The following is a 21448-nucleotide window of genomic DNA, read 5'->3' as shown; positions in this document are numbered from 1 at the left end:
CTTTTGGCTCTGTCTGAGTGGAACTGCAAGATAATCTAGTCATCAACTTTTACATGAGTTTTTCTGACATGTAGACTAATGTGGCCTCAGTTTTCTCCACACAGAATAATTCCAGTTTCCTTGTTTTTCCTCACAGAGTTCTCCTCACCTTTTAATTAGTTTTATATTTCCCTATCCAGTGTGGAGCCCAACTAGATAAAGTAGACTAATGTTAAGTCTGGTAAAAATCTCACCAGTGTTAAATATAATGGGAAATGATCTTATAGTTGATATAGCAGACAATACGTTGCTCTTCCTGAATGGAAAAAAGTGTAGTTTAATAGAGTTAGATACTCCCTGAAACGTATCCTAGCTTTACCAATTTACCAGGTTTGTGACCAAGGAGAAATTACCTAATTTCTTTACACCTCAATTTTCTCATCTTTAAAATAAAATAATCCTATACCCACAGACATAGTTATATGACTAGACTATCTTTTATCATACTCATTAAAACTACTCATTAAATGCTAGGCTTCCTTCTTTCCTTCTGTATTTTTTCCCCCTGATTGCCTTTCTGTCATTTTCTGACATCCCCAATATTTTAAGTCCATTTTGAACTGTGGTGATTTCTTCTACTTTCCCATACTCTCTCAGCTCAGAAGATTAAAAAATGGTACTAATTTGGGATATACAGAGTTTATACTCTTAGACAACTCAAGGAATTTTTAACAATGATGTAGAATTTTCTAAAAGTGGGTAAAACAATGGAACCACAAGAGGCAGAGTTAGTCCCAATCATATATTTTTTAGGTAAGTGTAAGAGATGGAAACTAAAAAGAGTCAGGAGAGATGGTTGCATATCTTCATGTTTACCAACATGCAAAAGCCTTTTTAAACCTAAAATTTTCTCATGCAATAGCATGCAAAACCAAACCAGCACAGAAAGAAAGGGGATCAGCAAAGAATTCAGGATACAGGCAACCAACTTAAATAAGCTTCAAGTTCATACAAACCTCCAACATTAAATTGCTATGTCTGATATAAATGTTTTCACCATCTAGTCTCTCTCTCTTTTTCTGTGAAAATGAAAGAGGGAAAAACAGAAAAGCATAAAAAATTAAAATGTTGTTCTTGCGGGAAAAAAAAGGCAAATTGGCAAACCAAAAAAAAAAAATTAAAATTAAATGTCCACAGCACAGCATATGCCAACATGAAATGGTCACAGAACTACAAGGACACATAGAGAACATGATTATCACTAGCAAATGGATGACCTTGTTCATGAATGATGGACAAATGTGATGATGCTACCTAAACAGACAGTGCTCCTAGTTTCATTGGCTTCTTACATAACAAGCTCTTTTATGTTCATTTTTGAAATTGAGCTGTTTGACAGTTATCTTAAAATACATGACTTTAAGAAGCTTTGAAACTCCATGTTTTGTGGAATAAAGAAATGCTTTAAAACGTTAGCTTTTTAGACGTATTTGATACTTACAATGCTGCAGTATGTACATCTCTAATACTTTTCATAAGAAAGACCTAAGGGCATTTAATACATGATCAGTCTATTCTAATCTGTAAAATGGATTCACCCCACTCTATTATGGGGAAGAATGAGGCACAGAGCAGTCAAACCCACAGTTATTAACAATATTGGGAATTGCTGCTATGATGGTTTCTACAAAAAATATGTATAAATTATTGCCAATGACTCCAAGAATATGGTGTCACCGGGAAATATTTCTTATAAAGTTTAAAGGATAGGTCTGACCATCAATAATCATTCCATTATTTTCCTACTGGAAAGCTTATACTAATGAAATTTCTTAATATATAGTATAGGATTATAATTTCTTTGGTATACATATGTGTGTGCATATATACATACATATATCTGCTATGGAGAGTAATTTCTGATTAAGAGAAATCAATGAAAAGAATGGATCACTGTCTTTTTAGTGCATCATAAAAGTCAGCATGGGTGATGGTAATGTAGTTTTGTGAAAGTGAAAGATGGCTAACCTTCCTCATTCTTATCAGATCTTCAGTTTTTTCTGCAAGCTTCTGTTTTTGCCATTATTAAAAAAAGAAAAAAAAAGATAAAATATTGGCTCATTGAAGTTTGTTTGAACTTTTATTTTACAATTTTTTTTAAGGAGACTGGGATGGGGGAGAAGAAAAAACTGATGGTGAAGGGGGAAAGTAACAAGTGGCCTGTTGGCACAAACCTGTGTTTGGTCACCATTTGAGGTGGGTACTGTGACCTCGATGTGGGTTTTTTCCACCTACATTTAAGAAATAAAGTGGTAAAAACATTTCAGGTTAGTAGGTCTCTATGAATAGCATTGTTTCCAAATAAGCTGCACCTTTAAGCTGGCATGAAATAAGCTGATATGTGATCACCATGATGCAGTCTTATTGTGGGTGTCACAATAAGGGAAGGACATATTTGCAACAGCAACCTGTTAGTTCACAACATTTTCAAGGCTGAACAGGTAATGTGGACAGCCAAATGATCAAAAAAGAAAATTAAGATATTCTCCTGATGGAGAAAAAATTTTTATACTTATTAATTAAAAAAGTACTTACTAAAAATATAATTTAGGCTTTCATAAGCCATGTTTTTGTTTTGCTTTTTAAAAATGATCTAGAATTATTTTAATTTCTAAAAAAAAATTTACAAAGGTATCAATGTATGACATACATATAGTTAGAAACAAAAAAAATCTTTACAGTTAAAGTACACACATAATAAATCACATATGACACCAAGCAGGTAAATAAAAAAAATTTTTGTTAGTTGATCAATACACTTAAGGAGTCAGTGACCCTTCAGTTTATTAGACAACAAACATCAACATAAACTCAATCCAAATTGTTACTGACACATGCAATTAATTCCGAGACTGATTTATAAATAAGCACACATAGGGCTCAGCTGCAACATTTAACAGCAATCTCCTCCATTGGGAACTGGAACCTGTGTTTGGTGGATGGGCAAGATTCATCCTTAATAGAACAGAATGAAGAGAGTAACATCCTACCTTTGAAACACCTTTAGTAATAGTCTTTTATACAACCCAAATGAAGCAAGTATAAATTTAAAAAACCCAGATAGATGATTAAGAGGAAGCTTAATAGAGTGAGCAATGCCTAAAGCACTGCGTTTTCAAAATTAGAAAACTGTTTTTACTAAGGGTGAAATCAATCACTTTGTCTCATTAAGTTCTTTACAGGACCTCATCAATCTGTGGTTTTGACATTTTTTTTTAAATCACACTTGGCCACATTACCATAGACTACAAGGTCACTGTGATATTTTCTCTAGGACTGAATGTAAAGATAACACCAAACTTCATGACACTGTTAAATCATAAGAACATCCAGATACAGCACTTTTAACTACCAGGACTAATTGAAAATATGGGTCATTTCTACTCTGGATCCAAATACACTTGCTTTATGGCCATTAGCAAGTTATTTCACCTGAGTTTAGGGTGTTTTTTTCTTACAAAACGGAGATAATATCTTCATAAGACTGTGAACACTTTGTGAATTATAGTTTTAAATTATTTTTAAAGCTTAAAATTACTTGTTTAAATGAAAAAAGTGACTTTTTACTTTGGATCCTTAGCCATCCCACAGCAAGAAATTTTGAACCTCTACTTTAGTCTAAGAAGGAAGGCCAAGTAGCAACAGTGGCTCTGAGTATGGCCCCCACTCCCCGCCATAGACATTAAATGAGATAAAGATGTACTTGGGGGAAAGGTATTATCTCTACACTTGCAAAATAGGTCTTGTCCAATGACTCAAGATGCCAAAAGGCTGTCTCTAGCTGCCACCAAATTAGTATTAGACAATGACATTTATAGTTGCAAAGCTACTTTATTACTACTATTGCTTTCTATAATAAATATGGCTTTGGGTAAATTCCATAATTATTTTCTAACTGCTACAAATAAACTCAGAGTCACCCTTAATTCTGTCACTACTATTAAAGTAATAGAAGGTTATCAGAGGTGGCTTTCAGTCTAATCATAACTCAAGTATCTCAAAACATATATTTATACACAATTAAATCTACTGGCACTTAAATGGGGTGCATATACCAGGAAGTGATCTCTCCACTCTGCCAAGGGCCCAGGAACAAAGGGAACCTATTCTTGAAGATACTTGTGTCTACCCTATAGGCAAAAGAACAAGTAAGTTAGCAGAAAGCCAAAGGAATCTTAGCCACTCAGAAGTATTCCCTTGCCAACTCCAGTAATCCAACAATTTCTAGTTAGTATAACAAATAGTCCAAGTGCCAGCTAAGATATCCTAACATTGAAAACTGAGGTAATCTAACATTCAAAAGTTACTTTTGATACTGAAACTCGTGGCCAATATCATACACATTTGGCTAGGTAAAAAAAACACAAACACCCACCATTCACTCCATTTTTTTCTCTCTCTAGACTCAAGTGTCTCAGAGGACAGTAAAAAACTGCGTGTTATATTGAACAGGTTTTTAAAAAATATAGTCAAAACAGAGCCAGATTGACCACAGTTCTATAGATAAACTAGACACTGAACTGGCTCCAAAAGAATAGGATTAATGTATCTGCCAAGGCAAGAGCACTTACTAAGGTCTTATATGGTTTTAAATTTCTTAACAGACATATGGAAATGTAATTTTTCTCAAAAAGATTGCTTCTATTAATTCCTGTTGTCAACAGTGAGCCTAGTATTTACTTCAATAAATCTGAACTAAGACCTCAACTCCATCACTGGTTAAATGTGTTTAAAAAGCTTATTAACACATAAATGATCAGTCCAGTTACTGTTACTTGGAAAATCTGCCAATTAAATTGGTGATTTTCAACAAGGTTCAGTGATTGTGGGTACAATAAACTCAGAGTTGTAAGCAAATGAGTAGCATACTTCTACATAATGGATCTTCCTCCTTTTGTAAAGTTACTTAAGATTTGAACAAGCACATATATGTAACATCCAGATATTCCTAGGATATGTTGCAATATATCCATTTTAGGAAATCAAGCTGTATTTTAATCATATTAGCAGAGTTTCCTAAAAAAGGAATGTGGAGATTCCTTTTGGATGAGTAAAAATTATTTTTAAAAGCAGATGTCATGGTGTTTTATAGATTCATTTTTTTAGATATAAGTTTAAGTTGGCTAAAAGTGTGGGTGACCTGAAAACTTCAGGGATAGCTTACAATCTTCATGACATAATTCTATGAAACTATTTTACAGATTCATGGGAGATAGCTTTTCTTAGAAAGAGTGAGGAAGAGATAACTTCATTAGGATTCTACAAGAATAAAGGCTTTGAAAGCCTTCCTGGTCAAGGAGTTAACATTTCTGAATCAGAAAGTGAATAAGCTGGGTATTTGGACTTATGACATACCTTCCACACTTCTGTGGGCTCAGCCTGCTCAGGTGGTACTTCTTCCCCTTCCATGGCAACCCTCTCTGTTTCCTTCTGAGCTTTAGAACCTGTGCCACTGCTTTCTGTGACCTGACTCTGAGCAATGGCTGGTGCAGAGGTGGGCCTCGGACTTCTGTCTGCTGAATCAACAGCTGCTGCTTTGTGAGAAAGGGAAAAGGGAAGAATAAGTGAAGGCACATGTCACTGTGCTACCTCAAACCAGGTTAAACAACTGAATTCAGACACATATGAGTGTTACAGTGCCCAGAGGGCTATCACAGAGAAGGCAAATAAATAAATAAATAAATAAATAAATCTTTCGTGCTCTGCCAGGCAGCTGATGGCAATAAGAAATCTAAAAGTATCCTTAATAGAAAAGCAAAATTGTGCTGAAAATTGTGTTCTATAAAGAAGGGAAGGGGCATGGATATCACAGTAAGAAACTGAAAACTCATTTTATTAAAAAGTTACACACGATGATACGAGGATTAAAGATGGCAGTGTGAGAGATGAGACAGAGACCTCCTCCTAAAACCACATATAATACAAAAATATTATTAATACAACTAATCCTGAAAGAGCAACAGGAAAGAAGGCTGCGCCAGACTGCATAAACCTGGAGGAAAGAACAGACCTCACAGAAGAGGGTAACGTACCGAAGCCAAGACCTGGTGGGACTCAAGCCCTTTCCCCACCCCAGCTCACCGGCGGGAGGAAGAGGAACAGAGCAGGGAAGGAGTGGACGTCTGGGACTATTGAACACCTAGCCCTGGAGATCTTCTCTGGAGCACAAACCTACATTGCATGGTGCTCTGGTGATTAGAGGGGTTGGAAAGCTAAGACAGGCAGAATACCTGGAGAGGCTGAGACTCCAGCTGCTTGAGGAAAACAGGGATTCATATCCAGCTGATCTGCGTGGACAGTCTGAGAGACTTCCTAAAAGTGAGAGGGCTGCTAAAGGGGCAGGGATTGCACAGACCTTACTGATCAGGAGAAAGGACAGGTAGACAAAATTGTCCGGGTGCACTCAGCCCAGCAGGTTGGAAACTTTCACGATCTTTAGTTGTTCCATCCCTCTGGGTGGCTACACAGCTCCAAGGCCTCCCACTGTGATAAAAGCTTGCTGTGCCTTTCTCCTGGCCAGCCCACACCTGGCTTGCAAACTGGCAAACCCTGCTCTGGCATCAGGCAAGTCAGAGGGGAGCCCCACCTACAGCAGCTATAAATGCAAAGCATAGAGGCCTACACCTGTGTGTTCGGCCTAGCAGTGGTTCTAGCAGTGGAGACAGGCATAGCAGCCAGAAAGCAGGAAACAGCTCTTTCCTGCCCCCAGACACCACACCACTCCCCTGTGACCCCCTACATCACTCCAGGGGCTGAGCAGCTACAGAGAGTAGAGCTTCTGGGCACTAGAGGGCACCACATACAAATATGAAACGTTAAAGGAACCTGGTTCAAAGCAAAATCTCAGCACAAGAAAAAGGATCGAGTGAGACTGAACTAATAAATCTTCCTGAAAGATTTCAAAATAAAAATCATAAACATGTTCCTGTAGGTATGGAAAAATATTTAAGAACTCAGGAATGAATTTAGGATGGAGATCCAATCATTAAGGAACACAATGGAGGGTATTAAAAGCAGATTAGATACAATAGAGGAGAAAATAAATGAAACAGAAATTAGAGAAGAGTATAAAGAAGCTGAAGAATCACTTTGTTAGGATTCTACAAGAATCAAGGCTTTGAAAGCCTCCCTGGTCAAGGAGTTAACATTAATAGACTGCTTCTATTAGAGAAAAAGGGATCTCTAGGAATGAAAGAATACTGAGAGAACTGTGAGATCAATCCAAACAGAACAATATTCGTATTATAGGGGTACCAGAAGAAGATGAGAGAGAAATAGGGATAGCAAGTGTCTTTGAGGAAGTGATTGCTGAAAACTTCCCCAATCTGTGGAAGCAGTTAGTCTATCGGGCCAAGCAGGTGCACAGATTTCCCAACACAAGGGACCCAAGGAAGACAACACCAAGACATATAACAATTAAAATGGCAAAGATCAAGGATAAGGACAGACTATTAAAAGCAGCCAGAGAGAGAAACAAGATTACATACAAAGGAAAACCCATCAGGCTATCATCAGACTTCTCAGCAGAAACCTCACAGGCCAGAAGGGAGTGGCATGATATATTTAATGCAATGAAGCAGAAGAAGTCTCAAACTAAGAATACTCTATCCAGCAAGGTTATCATTTAAATTTGAAGGAGGGATTAAGCAATTTCCAGATGAGCAAAAGCTGAGAGAATTTACCTCCCACAAACCATTTCTACAGTGTATGTTGGAGGGACTGCTACAGATGGAAGTGTGCCTAACATTAAAAAGGGATAGACAAAGACTACAGAATATGATACCTAATATATAAAGAATGGAAGAGGAAGAAAAGGAGAGGAAAAAAAAAGAACCTTTAGACTGTGTTTGTAATAGCATATTAAGTGAGTTAAGTTAGACTCTTAGATAGTAAGGAAGTTACCCTTGAACCTTTGGTAACCACAAATTTAAAACCTGCAATGGCAATAAGTACATACCTATCAATTATCACCCTAAATGTAAATGGTCTGAATGCACCAATCAAAAGACATAGAGTCACTGAATGGATAAAAAAACAAGACCCAGCTATATGCTGCCTACAAGAGACTCACTTCAAACCCAAAGACATACACAGACTAAAAGTGACAGGATGGAAAAAGATATTTCATGCAACTAATAGGGAGAAAAAAGCAGGTGTTGCAGTACTTGTATCAGACAAAATAGACTCTAAAACAAAGAAAGTCACAAGAGACAAAGAAGGACATTACATACGATAAAGGGGTCAATCCAACAACAGGATATAACCATTATAAACATCTATGCACCCAACACAGGAGCACCTACATAAGTGAAACAAATACTAACAGAATTAAAAGGGGAAATAGAAAGCAATGCATTCATTCTAGGAGAAGTCAACACTCCACTCACTCCAAAGGACAGATCAACCAGACAGAAAATAAGTAAGGAGACAGAGGCAATGAACAACACATTAGAACAGATAGACCTAAGAGACATCTACAGAATTATCCACCCAAAAGCAGCAGGATATACATTCTTCTCAAGTGCACATGGAACATTTTCAAGAAAAGATCATATACTGAGCCACAAAAAAGAGACTCAGTAAACTCAAAAAGATTGAAATTGTATCAACTTCTCAGATCACAAAGATATAAAAACTAGAAATAAATTGTACCAAGAAAACAAAAAAGGCTCACAGACACATGAAAGCTTAACAACATGCTCCTAAATAATCAATGGATCAATGAACAAGTAAAAACAGAGATCAAGCAATATATGAAGACAAATGACAATAATTTAACACCGCAAAATCTGTGGGACTCAACGAAGTCCGTGCTAAGAGGGAAATACATTGCAATACAGGCCTACCTCAGAAAGAACAATCCCATATGAGCAGTCTAAATGCACAATTAACAAAACTAGAAAAAGAAGAACAAATGAGGCCCAAAGTCATTAGAAGGAGGGACATAATAAAGATTAGAGCAGAAATAAATAAAATTGAGAAGAATAAAACAATACAAAGAATCAATCAAAGCAGGAGCTGGTTCTTCGAGAAAATAAAAAAAATAGATAAACCCCTAGCCAGACTTATCAAGAAAAAAAGAGAGTCTACACACATAAACAGAATCAAAAATGAGAAAGGAAAAATCACTACAGACACCACAGAAATACAAAGAAATATTAGAGAATACTATGAAAAATTATATGGTAATAAACTGGATAACCTAGAAGAAATGGGTGACTTTCTAGAAAAATACAACCCTCCAAGACTGACCTAGAAAGAAACAGAAAATCTGAATAGACGAATTAGTAGCAACGAAATTGAATTGGTAATCAAAAAACAATCTAAGAACAAATCCCTTGGACCAGATGGCTTCACCACTGAATTTTACCGAACATTTAGTGAAGACCTAATTCTGATTCTCCTTAAAGTTTTCCAAGCAGAAGAGGAGGGAACACTCCTCTATGAGGCCAGCATCACCCTAATACCAAAACCAGGCAAAGACACCACACACACAAAAAATTACAGACCAATATCCCTGATGAACATAGATGCAAAAATACTCAAGAAAATATTAGCAAACCGAAATAAAAAATACATCAAAAAGATCATTCATCATGATCAAGTAGAATTCATCCCAGGGATGCCAGGATGGTACAAGATTAGAAAATCCATCAATGTCATCCACCACACATTAACAAAAAGAAGGATAAAAACCACATGGTCATCTCCACAGATGCTGAAAAAGCATTTCACAAAATTCAACATCCATTCATGATAAAAACTCTCAACAAAATGGGTATAGAAGGCAAGTACCTCAACATAATAAAGGCCATATATGACAAACCCACAGCCAACATCATACTTAACAGCGAGAAGCTGAAAGCCTGTCCTTTAATATCGGGAACAAGATGAGGATACCCACCCTCTCCACTTTTATTCAACATAGTGTTGGAGGTCCTCGCCACAGCAAGCAAACAACACAAAGAAATAAAAGGCATCCATATTGGTAAAGAAGAAGTTAAACTGTCACTGTTTGCAGATTACATGATATTGTACATAAAAACCCCTAAACAATCCACTCCAAAACTACTAGAACTAGTATCGGAATTCAGCAAAGTTGCAGGATACAAAATTAATACACAGAGGCGGAGCCAACATGGCGGCGTGAGTAGGACAGTGGGAATCTCCTCCCAAAAACATATATACTTTTGAAAATACAACAAACACAACTAGCCCTAAAAGAGAGACCAGAAGACGCAGGACAGTGGCCAGACTGCAGCTACACCAGCGAGAACCCAGCGACTGGTGAAAGGGGTAAGATACAAGCCCCGGCCCTGCGGGACGCGAGCGCCCCTCCCCCCAGCTCCCGGCGGGAGAACAATAGGCAGAGCGGGAGGGAGACGGAGCCCAGGACTGCCGAATACCCAGCCCCAGCCATCCGGGCCAGAGCGCAGACACAGTATATGCCCAGGGGGCCCTGGATACTGAGAGAACAGGGGGTAGACCTCAGAGCGGGTGCTGAAGCTGATGCCCCTGTGACAAAGAAAAGCGGGGGCTTTTTTGAAAGTCTTAAAGGGACAGGGACTTAACAGCTTGACGGAAACAACCCAGGTCACAGTACAGCAGCTGGAAATTACAGGGAAAACCGGGTGCACTAACCCCCTGGGCAACAGCTCTGAGACCCCTCACGGAGGCAAACAGTCAAGCAGCCCCCCCATCCATCACCCCACCGGGCGCTGCGAAAGCAGAGAAGCAGCCTGAGACAAATTCCGCCCACAGAAAGGGAAATTTCTCCCTTCCGGCCAGGCAAGACACAAAGACCCACTCTACACGCAATTACCCAACACAAGCCACTAGGGGTCGCAGTTGCCCCAGTAAAGAAAGGCCAGTAGTAAGTGAAAATTTTGGCCCTCCCAGCTGACAGTCAATAGCACCTGTCAACATGAAAAGGCAAAAAAATATGATTCAGACAAGACTAACCCAGACAGCTTCGGCATCTGCTACATCTTCCCCTGAGAAGGAATCTGGGGAGATAGATTTAGCCAGTCTACCTGAAAAAGAATTCAAAACAAAAGTCATAACCATGCTGATGGACTTGCAGAGAAATATGCAAGAACTAAGGAAGGAGAATTCAGAAATAAAACAAGCTCTGGAAGGACTTCAAAACAGAATGGACGAGATGCAAGAGACCATTAATGGACTAGAAAACAGAGAACAGGAACGCAGAGAAGCTGATGCAGAGAGAGATAAAAGGATCTCCAGGAATGAAAGAATTTTAAGAGAGCTGAGTGATCAATATAAAAGAAATAATTTAAGAATCATAGGCATTCCAGAAGAAGTAGAGAGAGAAAAGGGGATAGAAAATGTCTTTGAAGAAATAATTGCTGAAAATTTCCCCAAACTAGGGGAAGAAATGGCCTCTCAGACCACAGAGGTACACAGAACTCCCATGACAAGGGATCCAAGGAGGGCAACACCAAGACACATAATAATTAAAATGGCAAAGATCAAAGACAAGGACAAAGTATTACAAGCAGCCAGAGAGAAAAAAAAGGTTACCTACAAAGGAAAACCCATCAGGCTATCATCAGACTTCTCAACAGAAACCCTACAGGCCAGAAGAGAATGGCATGATATACTTAATGCAATGAAACAGAAGGGCCTCGAACCAAGACTACTGTATCCAGCACGAATATCATTTAAATATGAAGGAGGGATTAAACAATTCCCAGACAAGCAAAAGTTGAGGGAATTTGCCTCCCACAAACCACCTCTACAGGGCATCCTACAGGGACTGCTCTAGATGGGAGCACTCCTAAAAAGAGCACACAACAAAACACCCAACATATGAAGAAGGGAGGAGGAGGAATAAGAAGGGAGAGAAATAAAGAATCATCAGATTGTGTTTATAATAGCTCAACAAGCGAGTTAAGTTAGACAGTAAGACAGTAAAGAAGCTAACCCTAAACCTTTGGTAACCACAAACTTAAAGCCTGCAATGGCAATAAATTCATACCTTTCAATAATCACCCTAAATGTAAATGGACTGAATGCACCAATCAAAAGACACAGAGTAATAGAATGGATAAAAAAGCAAGATCCATCCATATGCTGCTTACAAGAGACTCACCTCAAACCCAAAGACGCGCACAGACTTAAAGTCAAGGGATGGAAAAAGATATTTCAAGCAAACAACAGAGAGAAGAAAGCAGGTGTTGCAATTCTGGTATCAGACAAAACAGACTTCAAAATAAAGAAAGTAAAAAAAGACAAAGAAGGACATTACATAATGATAAAGGGCTCAGTCCATCAAGAGGATATAACCATTATAAATATATATGCACCCAATACAGGAGCACCAACATACCTGAAACAAATATTAACAGAACTAAAGGAGGAAATAGAATGCAATGCATTCATTCTAGGAGACTTCAACACACCACTCACTCCAAAGGACAGATCCACCAGACAGAAAATAAGTAAGGACACAGAGGCACTGAACAACACACTAGAACAGATGGACCTAATAGACATCTACAGAACTCTACATCCAAAAGCAACAGGATACACGTTCTTCTCAAGTGCACATGGAACATTCTCCAGAATAGACCACATACTAGGACACAAAAAGAGCCTCAGTAAATTCCAAAAGATTGAAATCCTACCAACCAACTTTTCAGACCACAAAGGCATTAAACTAGAAATAAACTGTTCAAAGAAAGCAAAAAGGCTCACAAACACATGGAGGCTAAACAACACGCTCCTAAATAATCAATGGATCAATGACCAAATCAAAATGGAGATCCAGCAATATATGGAAACAAATGACAACAACAACACTAAGCCCCAACTTCTGTGGGACGCAGCAAAAGCAGTCTTAAGAGGAAAGTATATAGCACTCCAAGCATATTTAAAAAAGGAAGAGCAATCCCAAATGAACGGTCTAATGTCACAACTATCAAAATTGGAAAAAGAAGAACAAATGAGGCCTAAGGTCAGCAGAAGGAGGGACATAATAAAGATCAGAGAAGAAATAAATAAAATTGAGAAGAATAAAACAATAGCAAAAATCAATGAAACCAAGAGCTGGTTCTTCGAGAAAATAAACAAAATAGATAAGCCTCTAGCCAGACTTATTAAGAGGAAAAGAGAGTCAACACAAATCAACAGTATCAGAAATGAGAAAGGAAAAATCACAACAGATCCCGCAGAAATACAAAGAATTATTAGAGACTACTATGAAAACCTATATGCTAACAAGCTGGGAAACCTAGGAGAAATGGACAACTTCCTAGAAAAATACAACCTTCCAAGACTGACCCAAAAAGAAACAGAAAATCTAAACAGACCAATTACCAGCAACGAAATTGAAGCGGTAATCAAAAAACTACCAAAGAACAAAACCCCCGGGCCAGATGGATTTACCTCGGAATTTTATCAGACATACAGGGAAGACATAATACCCATTCTCCTTAAAGTTTTCCAAGAAATAGAAGAGGAGGGGATACTCCCAAACTCATTCTATGAAGCTAACATCACCCTAATACCAAAACCAGGCAAAGACACCACCAAAAAAGAAAACTATAGACCAATATCCCTGATGAACGTAGACGCAAAAATACTCAACAAAATTTTAGCAAACCGAATTCAAAAATACATCAAAACCATCGTACACCATGACCAAGTGGGATTCATCCCAGGGATGCAAGGATGGCACAACATTCGAAAGTCCATCAATATCATCCACCACATCAACAAAAAGAAAGACAAAAACCACATGATCATCTCCATAGATGCTGAAAAAGCATTTGACAAAGTTCAACATCCATTCATGACAAAATTAATACACAGAAATCTGTTGCTTTCCTATACACTAATGATGAACTAGCAGAAAGAGAAATCAGGAAAATAATTCCATTCACAATTGCATCAAAATGAATAAAATACCTAGGAATAAACCTAACCAAGGAAGTGAAAGACCTATACCCTGAAAACTACAAGACACTCTTAAGAGAAATTAAAGAGGACACTAACGAATGGAAATTCATCCCAAGCTCTTGGCTAGGAAGAATTGATATTGTCAAAATGGCCATCCTGCCTAAAGCAATCTACAGATTCAATGCAATCCCTATCAAAATATCAACACCATTCTTCAATGAACTGGAACAAATAGTTTTAAAATTCACATGGAACCACAAAAGACCCTGAATAGCCAAAGCAATCCTGAGAAGGAAGAATAAAGCGGGGGAGGATCTCCCTTCCCAACTTCAAGCTCTACTACAAAGCCGCAGTAATCAAGACAATTTGGTACTGGCACAAGAACAGACCCATAGACCAGTGGAACAGAATAGAGAGTCCAGATATTAATCCAAACATATATGGTCAATTAATATACGATAAAGGAGCCATGGACATACAATGGGGAAATGGCAGCCTCTTCGACAGCTGATGTTGGCAAAACTGGACAGCTACATGCAAGAGAATAAAACTGGATTATTGTCTAACCCCATACAAAAAAGTAAATTTGAAATGGATCAAAGACCTGAATTTAAGTCATGAAACCATAAAACTCTTAGGGAAAAAAGGCAAAAATCTCTTGGACATAAACATGAGCAACTTTTTCATGAACATAAATCCGGGGGCAAGGGAAACAAAAGCAAAAATGAGCAAGTGGGACTATATCAAGCTGAAATGCTTCTGTACAGCAAAGGACACCATCAGTAGAACAAAATGGCATCCTACAGTATGGGAGAATATATTCATAAATGACAGATCTGATAAAAGGTTGACATATAAAATATATAAAGAGCTCATGCACCTCAACAAACAAAAAGCAAATGATCCAAGTAAAAAATGGGCAGAGGATCTGAATAGACACTTCTCCAAAGAAGAAATTCAGATGACCAACAGGCACATGAAAAGATGCTCCACATCGCTGATCATCAGAGAAATGCAAATTAAAACCACAATGAGATATCACCTCACACCAGTAAGGACGGCTACCATCCAAAAGACAAACAACAACAGATGTTGGTGAGGATGTGGAGAAAGGGGAACCCTCCTACACTGCTGGTGGGAATGTAAATTAGTTCAACCATTGTGGAAAGCAGTATGGAGGTTCCTCAAAAGACTCAAAATAGAAATACCATTTGACCCAGGAATTCCACTCCTAGGAATTTACCCTAAGAATGCAGAAGCCCAGTTTGAAAAGGACATATGCACCCCTTTGTTTATTGCAGCACTATTTACAATAGCCAAGAAATGGAAGCAACCTAAGTGTCCATCAGTAGATGAATAGATAAAGAAGATGTGGTACATATACACAATGGAACATTATTCAGCCATAAGAAGAAAACAAATCCTACCATTTGCAAGAACATGGATGTAGCTAGAGGGTATTATACTCAGTGAAATAAGCCAGGCAGAAAAAGGCAAGTATCAAATGATTCCACTCATCTGTAGAGTATAAGAACAAAGAAAAAAACCGAAGGAACAAAACAGCAGCAGATGTACAGAACCCAAGAACGGACTAACAGTTACCAAAGGGAAAGGGAGTCGGGAGGATGGGTGGGAAGGGAGGGATAAGGGGAAAAGAAAAAAAGGGGCATTACTATTAGCAGACATAATGTGGAGGGTGGGGGCATGGGGAGGGTTGTGCAACACAGAGAAGACAAGTAGTGATTCTACAGCATCTTACTACGCTGATGGAAAGTGACTGTAATGGGGTTTGTGGGGGGGACTTGGTGATGGGGGGAGTCTAGTAAACATAATGCTCCTCATGTAATTATAGATTAATGATACCAAAAAAAAAAAAAAACTATAGTGAAAAGTAAAAAAAAAAAAAAAAAGCCTAAGAATCCACTCCAAAACTACTAGATCTAATATCTGAATTCAGCAAAGTTGCAGCATTCAAAATTAATACACAGAAATCTGTTGTATTTCCATACATTAATGGTGAACTAGCAAAAAGAAATCAGGAAAACAATTCCATTCATAATTGCATCAAAAAGAATCAAATACCTAAGAATAAACCTAACAAGGAAGTGAAAGACCTATACTCTTAAAACTACAAGACACTCATGAGAGAAATTAAAGAAGATACCAATAAATGGAAACACATCCCGTGCTCATGGATAGAAAAAATTAATATTGTCAAAATGGCCATCCTGCCTAAAGCAATCTACAGATTCAATGCAATCCCTATCAAAATACCAATAGCATTCTTCAACAAACTAGAGCAAATAGTTCTAAAATTCATATGGAACCACAAAAGACCCCGAATAGCCAAAGCAATCCTGAGAAGGAAGAATAAAGCTGGGAAGCCCAGTTTGAAAAAGACATATGCACCCCTATGTTTATTGCAGCACTATTTACATAGCCAAGAAATGGAAGCAACCTAAGCATCCATCAGTAGATGAATAGATAAAGAAGATGTGGTACATATACAGAATGGAACATTATTCAGCCTTAAGAAGAAAACAAATCCTACCATTTGCAACAACATGGATAGAGCTAGAGGGTATGATGCTCAGTGAAATAAGCCAGGCAGAGAAAGACAAGTACCAAATGATTTCACTCATCTGGAGTATAAGAACAAAGAAAAAACTGAAGGAAGAAAACAGCAGCAGACTTACAGAACCCAAGAAGGGACTAGTGGTTACCAAGGGGGAGGGGCAGGGGAGGGAGGGAGGGAGAAGGGAATTGAAGGGTATTATGATTGGCACACATGGTGTTGGGGGGATCATGGGGAAGACAGTGTAGCATATAGAAGGCAAATAGTGACTCTATGACATCTTACTATACTGTTGTGCAGTGATTGCAATGGGGCATGGGGGGGACATGATAACATGGGTGAATGTAGTAACCACATTGTTTTTTCATGTGAAACCTTCATAAGAGTGTATATCAATAATACCTTAATTTAAAAAAAAGTTATACACGATTGTTCAACCTTGTAATCTGTTAGTTTCAAGAACCTGTGATGTAGTCTATGGAGAACAAAATGGGTTAAGTCTGATTTCTTTCAGGAAGCCTTTTTGAAATAAAGATCCTTTTATTTATAGATGATTGCAGGAACCTAAAAATATTTTATGGGAAAGAAGGATCAAGTCTGATTTTTTTCTGTGAAGCCTCCTAGGAACAATTATAAAATAACTTAAATGAATCATCTAATAAAACATGTATAGTGTTTGATGCTTACGGGCAAACCTCTGAACCAGACACTTTCCTTTTTCATAAGTCATTTGGTTAAAAAACATGAATTCAAAACCTTTGGCCTTTAGTCCTGAAAAAAAATACAAACTTTTGAGTTTTTTCCCACCCTCTCCTTGAGTCTTATCAATTTGTATTATAGTTCCTATTCTCTAATATATTTAGAGCAGTGGTTCTCAGGGGTGAATTTTGCCCTGCAAAGAACATTCGGCAATGTCTGGGGCATTTTTGGTTGTCACAACCAGGGAGAGAAGTAGGAGTAGGTACTGGCATCTAGGGTGTGCAGGCCAAGGTTGCTGAGGTTGAGAAACCTTGATTTAGGGAAAAGGCTGTATATAGACTGCTTTAGAGAGAATATATAACATAGGCTTATGACAAAAGCTTGCTCTCTTCACAGAGTTAATAGTCGTTTTGGTTTAGAATATTGGGCATCTAAGTTTCAGACCACTGATTTCATTCAAAACAGGTGCTCATACTCTTACGATTTTTATCTTCCTTCTTTCAGGGACTAAAAATACCTACAAATTGCAGTAAAGCTCCTATCTGGCAGTATCTTAAGAATGCTAAGTGTGTTTCCACATGATTTAATATTTCTAATAACAACAATATCTTTTCCTGCACTAAAACTTTTTGATCTTAATTATTTTGCATGGAAATATTTATAATTTTCATTACACACCTTCCTGCTTTCTTAAACTGAGTATATTTAACTTAATTTACCCTGAGAAATTCAGATTTATAAGCAGTAAGGATTAGGTAAAACAAAGGAATTCCATGACTCAGAACAGATTAAAAAACTGAAATTCACAAATACTTCATACACACAATACCAAGAAATAAATGCTCATTACCCTGCACTGATCTCCAGTGAAAGAAACCGCTCCTCAGAGGATACATAGGAAAAACAGCAGAAACACAAGAATCTACTTTATCTTTCAATGAAAACTCTGTGGCCTCTTGCAAATCACTGCTACTCATGGGTGCACTAAGCCAGTCAATTGCAAGAACAGCAGATGGCAGACCAAATCGAACACAGGGGATGTGACAAAATATTTTGCTCAGTTGTGTTAAAGTATCAATATACATGTGTATTCACACCTCCTCTCAAAGAATTAATTCAAGTCTGCCTGGCATCACAGAAACACAGCCCAGGCTTTCACCATGTGTTACTTTGCCATTTGCATTTGGTTTTAATCCAATACTAATATTGCAGAGCCAAATGATTTATGTCTTCAGCATTCCTAGCCCTGGCAATGTGGAAAGGAAGGTATAAGTATGGAAACTGGCAGTTAGAAGCAGAAAGTTTCATCATTTGTAAAATGTGGAAGACATTAACTCTATAGAATAGTTGGGGGAGGCAAACTCAGTAGATATAAAAATATATTATAAACCCTAAATATGAATAACTTGTAGTGTCAAACCTAAGCCCTTGTATTTCTTTTGATATGGATTAATATCACTTTAAGGTATGCTGGGCAAAATTAATTATGCATACATTCATATGTAATGCAAGTGAAAGATATCACCAAGGAGCCCTGGAGAAAGGCAAAATTTCTTTCCTCTTCTCAATAAAAAGACTACAAACTATGGATCACAGAGAGAATCATGGTACTTGACTGGTGTTTATTTTTTAAATGACTTTATTGAGATATAATTCACATACCATGCCATTCACTCAGAGTGTATAAGTCAAGCTCTTGAGTATATTCACAGTGTTGGGGGTAGTGGTTACTTCTTTTTGGGGGGAAAATTTGTTTATTATTATTATTATTAGTTTGGTATCATTGATGTACAATTACATGAGCAACATTATGGTTACTAGACTCCCCCTATTATCAAGTCCCCACCACATAATCCATTAGTCACTGTCCATCAGCGTAGTAAGATGCTATAGAATCACTACTTGTCTTCTCTGTTATACTGCCTTCCCCGTGTCTGTGATTCCCCCCCATATTATATGTGCTAATTGTAATGCCCCCTTTTCCCCCTTATCCCTCCCTTCCCACCCATCCTCCCCAGTCCCTTTTCCTTTGGTAACTGTTAGTCCATTCTTGGGTTCTGTAAGTCTGCTGCTGTTTTGTTCCTTCAGTTTTTCCTTTGTTCTTACACTACATGGATGAGTGAAATCATTTGATACTTGTCTTTCTCTGCCTGGCTTATTTCACTGAGCATAATACCCTCTAGCTTCATCCATGTTGTTGCAAATGGTAGGATTTGTTTTCTTCTTATGGCTGAATAATGTTCCATTGTGCGTATATACCACATCTTCTTTATCTATTCATCTACTGATGGACACTTAGGTTGCTTCCATTTCTTGGCTATTGTAAATAGTGCTGCAATAAACAAAGGGGTGCATATGTCCTTTTCAAACTGGGCTTCTGCATTCTTAGGGTAAATTCCTAGGAGTGGAATTCCTGGGTCAAATGGTATTTCTATTTTTAATTTTTTGAGGAACCTCCACACTGCTTTCCACAGCGGTTGAACTAATTTACATTCCGACCAGCAGTGTAGCAGGGTTCCCCTTTCTCCACATCCTCACCAACATCTGTTGTTGTTTGTCTTTTGGATGGTGGCCGTCCTTACTGGTGTGAGGTAATATCTCATTGTGGTTTTAATTTGCATTTCTCTGATGACTAGCGATGTGGAGCATCTTTTCATGTGCCTGTTGGCCATCTGAATTTCTTCTTTGGAGAAGTGTCTGTTGAGATCCTCTGCCCATTTTTTAACTGGGTTATTTGCTTTTTGTTTTTTTGAGGCGCATGAGCTCTTTATGGTAGTGGTTACTTCTTAAAAGATGTTTTGGCTCTTCAGTTTTATGAACTCGTTTGTTAGCTATAACAAGATTTGGGTGCATATATAGAGAATTTTTAAAATTCTATTATTTCCATTTCTGAAGGTCTAAACAAAGAAGAGTGCTGGTTGTGATCATTTTATGGGGCCATTAACTCCAGTATTGTATTGCTCTTATCTGACAACAACCCAAACTTAGGGACAGTTACATATTAGAGCAGTACAGAGTAAACTCAAAATCATTATACTGAGTAAAAGGAGATTTAAATTCTGGTCCTATCGATGTTACTTACTAGCACAATTTCTGCTAGTATAGTACAGGTACAATAAGTATGCAATGGCTCATGTGAATCAAAGGGCCCACATGAACCATCTGTGGGTCTTAAGTAACAAAAACACCCAACTGATGCTCAGGACTACCACAGACAGACAAGGTATCTAATAGTGAGGCCTGGGCAAAGACAATACAGATGTATTCCCCTGGCAACAATCACTGAAACCACTACTTGTGGAATGGATGAACTTGCCTAACTGTGTGACCCCAGCAAGCTGAACAGCCTTTTTTGTACCCCCATTTCCTCATGAGTAAAACAAAAATTCTTAAATGCTTCTTGTTCACCAAGTGGTTGGTATTAAAAAGGAATATATGGAAATGGTTTGAAAAACAAAAAGAGCAACAAAAATACATGCTGAAAAATCATTGTCATTATTAGTTATCTTTGTGACTCACCACACTATCATATAAACTGGGACCTGAATCGGTTTTAGTTCTTCAGCTGATGAAACAGATGCTCTGAGCACCAGATACAAGAGGAAAAAAAAAAAAAGGGAATGTTCACTTGCATTATTAAAGTGAGACCCCTTATGAAGTAATTATTGTAAAAGCTTCCCTAGTAAACCATTCTCTAGCTTAGAGGTTTTTATTAATTAAAAAAAAAAAAAGGTTGGGGGAGCCTAATAGGGAAAAATTTCATTCTTAAGAAGAATGGAGAAGGATCTGGGGAAAATAGTTGCCATACACATTTTTAATTCTTATACTGAGAAGATAGCACACAGAGAAAAAGAAGATATTTGATAACAGAACTGTAAAAGAAGTGTCTTACTCAGTTTATATGCAATGCAGATGCTTAAAAAGATAATATATGTGAAATGTTTAGAACAGTGCTAAGTGCTCAATGAATATTGACTATTAATATCTTTTACTCCCCATCTTCTACCAAAAAGAAGTCACCATGTCAAAGAAGTCAAAAGCATGGGTCCAGGAGAACAGTCCTAGATTCTACTTCTAGTTCTATAGCTGAGTATATGACTTTAGGCAAGTCACTTAAATTCTAGGATTAGGTGTAAGAAATAATGAGCATCAGTGAATATCCATTTCAAGAAATAAGGAAAAGAATAGTTCATAAAAGTAGAAAGAAAATAATGA

The 21448-nt window shown here is 37.7% G+C and overlaps 1 protein-coding gene across 31 annotated transcripts in view; it reads right to left on the bottom strand.

Moving 5' to 3' along the window:
• EPB41 (erythrocyte membrane protein band 4.1) overlaps positions 1-21448 on the bottom strand; it is a 224511-nt gene that overhangs the window by 46016 nt on the left and 157047 nt on the right. For 13 of the 31 annotated variants that reach the window (XM_036915003.2, XM_057499900.1, XM_057499908.1 and 10 more), the window contains exons 12-15: positions 5395-5573; positions 2214-2270; positions 2008-2049; positions 996-1058 (exon numbers count right to left, since the gene is read on the bottom strand). In XM_036915003.2, the coding sequence (XP_036770898.2) occupies positions 996-1058; positions 2008-2049; positions 2214-2270; positions 5395-5573 (341 nt within the window). The remainder of the gene's footprint in view (positions 1-995; positions 1059-2007; positions 2050-2213; positions 2271-5394; positions 5574-21448) is intronic. The other 18 variants (XM_036915023.2, XM_036915025.2, XM_036915005.2 and 15 more) reach the window with 9 other exon arrangements.

The sequence above is a fragment of the Manis pentadactyla genome, chromosome 4 (genome assembly GCF_030020395.1).
Source record: "Manis pentadactyla isolate mManPen7 chromosome 4, mManPen7.hap1, whole genome shotgun sequence".
In the NCBI taxonomy this organism is placed as follows: domain Eukaryota; kingdom Metazoa; phylum Chordata; class Mammalia; order Pholidota; family Manidae; genus Manis; species Manis pentadactyla.
Note: the sequence above shows the minus strand (reverse complement) of the source record. Positions and strands in the feature narration are given on the sequence as shown.